This window comes from Dermacentor silvarum, chromosome 4, assembly GCF_013339745.2.
Source record: "Dermacentor silvarum isolate Dsil-2018 chromosome 4, BIME_Dsil_1.4, whole genome shotgun sequence".
Taxonomy (NCBI): Eukaryota; Metazoa; Arthropoda; class Arachnida; order Ixodida; family Ixodidae; genus Dermacentor; species Dermacentor silvarum.
The window spans coordinates 12960216-12967717 of NC_051157.2; the positions used below are offsets into that span (position 1 = coordinate 12960216).

Sequence of the window (7502 nt, forward strand, 5' to 3'; positions counted from 1 at the left end):
TTTAATTGTCTAGGGATACGCGCTTCCGCGAGCAAAGGAGAACAGAAAGGGTCAGAATTGTTCAAGCGTACCATGTCCGCGTCTCTAAGCGTTTTGCAACAGTGCCGAGGCTCCGGATAGTTAGTACATACCTAGAGCGCGTAGAACGGGTGATAAGTGTTTTTATATCCGAGTTCATTTTCACCATTGGTTCTATCAAAACTAAGCGTCCTGACGCATTAATGCGTTTTCTGTACATCAATGAGTGTTTCAGTCATTTCAAGGCGCGAGCTGCCTCGAACGACCGAGAGCGTGCACTGCCTGGAGCCACACCACCCAAGCCATGATCTGAAGTGAAGGCGCGGAAAACGACGACGGACGAGAGAGAGCACACACACACAGGGCGCCACTTCCAACAATGTTTAATCAGAAAGGAACGCCACTAATTTATACAGGGAGCACAATCACAGTTTCTCAGTGCGCATTCGCGTTCAGGTAAAGTAGTTCTTTGCGTGATAGAGATATTGAGGCAACACTTACGCACTTATCACCTACTTCAATGATCCTGTTGGCCTCAATTTTGGCCTCTTCGTCCGTCGTCGTTTTCGCGCCTTCACTTCAGATCATGCTTAACCAACACGCCCAACTATCCATCCTAACACCCAGCCATGACATGGCGAGCCTGCTGTGGCGTTTCCATAAGCTAGGTTTACATGCTCCAATTTTTAGCTTTCTTTTTGCTTTATACTGATATTTGATTCTTATCACAGTGAAGCTGTATATGGCTAGGGTTCGATGTATTTTTCGTGTGTGTGCGTCAACAATAAAAAATGTGAGCAATGGGCCGATTCCGGAGATCGTGAAATACCGGGCCGAGCCGCGGCGGAGGTGAAGCAGGCTTCAAGCACTCCGCCTCTAATTATAGTAATAATAAATAATAATAGTAAAATAAATAAGTAAACCAAGATACATTGTTTTAAGTCGATGGGCATACTTGAATCGTTTGTGAACAGCGCATGGACTCACGAGCAGGAAGCTATACATCCTTCACTCGCAAGGAAACAATGCCACCGACTGGGGGCAACGTGTATCTATAAACGTTGACTGTGGGGATGTCTGTGCCGCACATAGAAAGGACGGAATTGGGATATTCAATATGCATATATCTCCAGGCGCACCCAAGTGTGATATCGAGAAGTTCATAACCACGCACGTTACATGGATTAGCCGTGATGACACTACCCCTGTGATCATCGTTGGATACTTCTATGTGGAGATTTCAAAACTAGACCAGAAATGGTTCATTCAGTTTGTGCTAGCAGAGTGTGGTTTCAAGTGCCACGCCAATCCAAGTCACTCAACTACTCAACAACGGTCGTCCATAGATTTAAGTTTGGCTAAGAATCTGTCTAAGGTTGTAACGGAACCGATCAGTGTATATCAGAATGATCGCAAAGCTATCGTCACTACCATTACAAATATGACGAAAATTCATGTACCCTGTCTAACCTGTGTGATGTGCTACAGCTTCGCTGGTCATCCATCTCCACAGAGCGGAATGGATCCTCAACTTTTTTTCATTTTTTATAATGCCTTAGACTATATTCTACCTCTATGTTCGTGTGTGTTGTAGTACGTCAACTTGAGTACTCGGACTGCAGTGCACTTTAGGTTCTTACGCCATTGGTTCGACTTGTTAGGCCAGCATTTCTTTTTTTTTTTTCGTCGGTAATGGTGTGACTGATCAGCATTTCATTGGATCGTGCGGGCGAAAGCTTTCCAATGTTACCAAGTAAAACGGAATATTTACTGTACACATAACTTGGTGTAAAGAAAGTCGAAAAAGCAAAACACAGCAATGTTACCATAATTGGTCTTAGCCAAATGGCCGGACATGATACATGAAAAGTGTTTGTCACTTGGGCCCCTTCCAGCTGACTTCTAATCTGCAGCCGGATAAACGCATCATGATGAATCCGGATTACGAGTTACTGGCCAACATAACCGCACAAAAAATTGTTAATTCGGTGAGATATACGCAAGTATACGCGCATATATTAACAGGAGAAGGTAGGAGATCAAGGGGCCACTGTTATAGCAGAAATGAGGGCACAATGGAGGTGTTGTCGTAAACAAAACTTTAGGTTTATTTATGCGAACAGTTTCGAGAGGTGGTACTCTCTTCGCCGTAGTTCTATTATAATGTTACGGGAAGGAAGAAACGTACTGGTTTTACAGACGGGTTTTAATGGCTACGCAGAGAAGCGAAAACCCAGAATCTTCTTTGTCGTCTCCCAGGGCACCAACCATGTCTTCTTCTTTCCACCTTACGCACTGTGACATTACCCCCGTCAGAAGAAGCACCTTACTGGTGCGACTCACTGGTTCCAGAAAGGAACGGTTTGAGGCGGCTGACGTGGACGACGTCAGATAGAGGTGAAGGCACGGTAGCATCCAGAGGAGACACTTCATATGTGACAGGCGTCACCTGGCGGAGGATGCGATAAGGGCCGTAGTATCGCGAAAGGAGTTTCTCCGAAAGGCCGACACGTCGAGATGGAGACCAAACTAGCACAAGATCACCTGGTTCGTATTCGACATCGCGGTGGCACTGATCGTAACGGCACTTCTGACGTGTTTGGGAAGCAGAGAGACGAAGACGGGCAATCTGGCGTGCCTGGGTCGCTGCGGTTATAACATCACGAGCGTACTCCGTCGGCGAGTCGAGTGTGGTCGAAAGAAGAGTCTCGAAAGGCAAGGTCGGTTCACGGCCATATAGAAGGTAAAAGGGCGAATAACCAGCTGTGTCGTGGCGCGAGGAATTGTACGCAAACGTGACAAATGGTAAAGCAGTGTCCCAGTCGCGATGATCGGAGGAAACATACATCGCGAGCATGTCAGTTATTGTCCGGTTCAGGCGTTCAGTAAGACCGTTAGTTTGAGGATGGTAGGCTGTAGTAAGCTTGTGTTTAGTAGCACAGGATCGAAGTAAGTCGTCGATGACTTTGGCAAGAAAGTATCGCCCGCGATCGGTGAGAAGTTGACGAGGTGCGCCGTGGTGTAAGATAACGTCGTGAAGCAAGAAGTCAGCGACGTCTGTAGCGCAACTGGTGGGAAGGGCTCTTGTAATGGCATAGCGGGTGGTATAGTCCGTAGCGACGGCAATCCACTTATTTCCGTCGTTTGATATAGGGAATGGTCCGAGAAGATCAACGCCAACGCGAAAAAAAGGGTCGGTCGGTATATCCAGAGGCTGCAGCAGACCAGCGGGATGTACAGCAGGTCGTTTTCGGCGTTGACACGACTCACACGCGGCGACATAGCGACGGACGGAGCGGTTGAGACGGGGCCAGAAAAATCGTCGCCGAATTCGGTCATAGGTCCGAGAGACGCCAAGGTGTCCAGCAGTGGGAACGTCGTGCAGTTGCTGGAGTACAGTCTGCTGAAGATGAGACGGAATGACGATTAGCAGCTCGGGCCCGTCTGGGTGCATGTTGCGGCGATACAGGGTGTCATTTTGTAGTACGAACATGTGAAGGGATGGGTCAGACGGGTCAGAGAGCAGGCGTTCGATAAGCTGCCGTAACGATTCATCGCGTCGCTGTTCAGCCCCTATGTCTTTCAAGGCGGAAAGCGAGAGGACGCAGATCGGTGCGGCATCCACTAAATCGTTCGGTGCATCGACGGGGTGACGAGACAGGCAGTCGGCGTCCTGATGTAAACGACCCGACTTGTAGACTACAGTGTATGTGTATTCCTGAAGGCGTAGGGCCCAGCGACCGAGGCGTCCGGTGGGATCCTTGAGGGAAGAAAGCCAACAAAGGGCGTGGTGATCGGTTATAACCGTAAATGGTCGACCATATATGTAAGGTCGGAACTTGCCCACAGCCCAAACGAGGGCGAGACATTCCCGCTCAGTAATCGAATAATTGCGCTCAGACGGGGAGAGGAGGCGGCTGGCGTAGGCGATAACGCGTTGGGCTAAAATTGCGCCGATGCCGTATCCACTGGCGTCAGTGCGAATTTCTGTCGGAGCAGAAGCGTCAAAATGGGCGAGAACAGGTGGTGTGGTGAGTAGCGTGATGAGGCGCGAGAAAGAAGTCGCTTGTTCAGAGCCCCAGCAGAAAGGAACATCTTTCTTGAGGAGGTCAGTCAGGGGACGAGCAACATGCGCGAAATTTTGCACAAACCGACGGAAGTAAGAACAAAGACGATAAAGCTGCGAACATCTTTGGCAGAGGTCGGTACAGGGAAATTCTGCACTGCACGAACTTTAGCGGGATCGGGGCGAATGCCTGACGAATCGACGAGATGTCCGAGCATGGTTATTTGGCGGTGACCGAAGGGGCACTTGGACGAGTTGAGCGTGCAGGCCAGCGGCGCGAAAAACGGAAAGCACAGATGAAAGTCGTTCAAGATGGGCCGCAAAAGTTGGAGAGAATACGATGACGTCATCCAAGTAACACAAGCAGATGGACCATTTCAATCCACGCAAGAGCATGTCCATCATACGTTCAAAGGTCGCCGGGGCATTGCACAAGCCGAAAGCATTACCCTAAACTGATAGAGGCCGTCAGGTGTAACGAATGCGGTCTTCTCACGGTCCATTTCATCCACGGCAATTTGCCAATATCCGGAGCGAAGGTCTATTGATGAAAAATAAGTGGCACCGTGAAGACAGTCCAGAGCATCGTCGATCCGTGGAAGCGGGTATACATCTTTCTGGTGATCTGGTTTAGATGACGATAGTCCACGCAGAATCGCCAGCTGTTGTCCTTCTTTTTGACGAGCACAACAGGGGAAGCCCACGGACTGGAAGAGTGTTCAATAATCCCTTTGGCAAGCATTTGTCAACTTCGCTCTGGATAACTTGTCGCTCAGAGGGCGACACCCGGTCTGGGCGTCGGCGAACAGGTGCCGCATCGCCGGTATTTATACGATGCTTCACAATCGTAGTTTGACCCAAAGAGCGATCGTTCAGGTCGAAAATGTCGGCGAAGGACTCGAGGAGGTCATGGAGCTCTGCGGCGGATTGGGGGTCGAGGTCCGGCGCAATCATCTTTGCAATGTCGTCGGCCGGGGCAGATGCAGAAGGCGCAGAACGAGCACTGGTCGAAGATGTCGCAAGAGATAGTGCTGAAATATAGCACTCGCGGGACGGTGACAACGTGGCAAGTGACATCCCTCGAGGAAGTACCTGAGGGCACTGGCCGAAATTGAGGATGGGAAGGACAGGTCTGATTGGCCGCTACAGAAATGACGGTGTGTGGGAAGGAGACATTGTGGGAAAGCAGGACTGAAGTCGCGGGAGTGAGGACATAGTCTCCGTCTGGAACAGGTGGAGAGGCGAAAACGGTGATGCAGGTTGCTGCTTGGGGAAGAAGACGAATAAAATCCGCAGAACAAAGCTGAGTTGGGCTTGAGCAGGAAGGTCAATGGAAAGGGGTAGGTCAAGTTGGACAACACCGGCTGAACAGTCAATCAGAGCAGAATGGGTGGTCAAAAAGTCGAGGCCGAGGATCACATCGTGGGGGCAGCGTTCGAGCACACTAAACAAAACGGACGTGTGGCGTCCGGCGACACTGACACGTGCAGCACACATTCCGAGCACAGCCGGAGTTCCACCGTCGGCGACCTGTAGCAGTCGAGTCGGAGCAGGAGTAAGGACTTTCTTCAGGCGCGTTCGAAGGTCAGCACTCATGATGGAAACTTGCGCTCCAGTGTCGATGAGTGCTGTAACAGGCAAACCATCCACATCCACGTCCAAAAGGTTCCGATCAGTAGGCAGGGTCAACAGAGGAATTTCAGGCCGGGGTGCTAGAGCAGCGTCACCTCCCGGAGCTGCCCCAGTCAGTTTCCCGTCGGAGAGCGGCGACGGTAAGCAGGGGACGGGGAACGACGCAGCTGGGGTGAACGGGAGCGGCTACTGTGCGGTGATGATGAGCGGTTAGTCGCAGTGACTCGGGCGTTGTCAGGTGCATCTTCGAACTCGGTGGGGGGCGCAGGCGGGCGAGGATTCAGTGGGGAGCGGCGGTAGGCGGGAAAGCTTGGTCGAGAGAGGGCCGGCCAGAACTTCGGCAATGGCGAGAGATGTGGCCCACACGTCCACAATAGAAGCAGATGGGTCGGTCATCATGTGTGCGCCATTCGGCCGGGTTGCGATAGCTCGGGTAAGGACCGCTCTGGTTCCGGTAAACAGGGGCAGAGGCAGCAGACGAAGCGAAGTCAGGACGGTTGGCGGAGCAGATGGATTGCAGACCCACATTGGAAAGTTCTTGGCGAACGACGATTGAATGAGGGACACGAGCGGCCGGGAATCGTCAAAGCACTGCGTCACTTGTGTGGCAGGAGACGCTGCTTCAATTTCTCGCCGGACTATACGTACGACGTTCTCGGAGGGAGTGGGCTCACGCGGAAGACAAAGGTCTTCACACGTCGATGAAGCAGCGGTGTTGGGTAGGCGCGTGAACTGCTGAACTATGCGGCGACTTTTCGGCTTCTTCAAAGCGGCGACATTCGTTAATGATCTCATTGACTGTGTTGATGTTCTTATACACGAGAAGGTTAAACGCGTCGTCCGCTATGCCTTTTAAAACGTGACTGACCTTGTCTGCCTCTGTCATGTTCTTATCCACCTTGCGGCAAAGAGCCAAGACGTCCTGGATGTACGCCACGTAAGATTCAGTGGACGTCTGTGCACGGGTCCCAAGGTCCTTCTGAGCAGCACGTTGGCGGCCGATGGGCTTGCCGAACAAATCACGAAGCTTCTGTTTGCATTGCTCCCACTGGTAATCTCTTCTTCATGTGTCTCGAACCAGACTCGTGCCGTTTTTTTGAGGTAGTATATTACGTTGGCCAGCATAGCGTGGTTATCCCACCTGTTGCTGGCGCAGACCCGTTCGTATTTGCCAACCAGTCATCGACGTCAACGTTGTCAATCCCAGAAACATGCCAGGGTCGCGGGCTGGGTTAGGATGACCGTCGGTGGCGGTCGACGGGGCCGCGGTTGAAGACTCCCCTTCGGATGACATGGCAGCCAGGGTACGTCCACTGCGGAGCTCCGTCTTGCGCAAGTGAGTACTCCCGCACGTCCACCAATAATGTTACGGGAAGGAAAGAAACGTACTGGTTTTAACAGACGGGTTTTAATGGCTGCGCATAGAAGCGAAAACCCAGAATCTTCTTCGTCGTCCTCCCAGGGCACAAACCATGTCCTCTTCTTTCCACTTACGCACTGTGACAATATATATATATAATGATATAGCAAACCGATTCTTCTGTCGCTAGCAAGGCCGTGGGGGTGAGGGACGGGCGAGGGGAGGCAACGTTTTAGCTGCAGCACCAATGCCATGTTATAGACAACACGTGGCGAGACGAGGGGGTGGGTAAAGATCTTCCGACGTTAGCACGACGAGTGTGTACTGTCCTCGTCGAAAACCTCCGAGGCCGCCGCCACACATCGGATGTATGACGGCCTAAAGTCACCAAGCGCCGCGCGCATGCGAGCCAAACGCAGGGCAAAA

At 51.5% G+C, this 7502-nt stretch overlaps 1 protein-coding gene across 1 annotated transcript in view; it reads left to right on the plus strand.

Annotated features, from left to right (window-relative positions):
• The first annotated feature begins 1946 nt into the window (after positions 1-1946).
• Positions 1947-7502, plus strand: part of LOC125944625 (vitamin D 25-hydroxylase-like) — a 20956-nt gene continuing 15400 nt past the window's right edge. The window contains exon 1 of the mRNA XM_049665134.1: positions 1947-2006. Within this exon, the coding sequence (XP_049521091.1) occupies positions 1947-2006 (60 nt within the window). The remainder of the gene's footprint in view (positions 2007-7502) is intronic.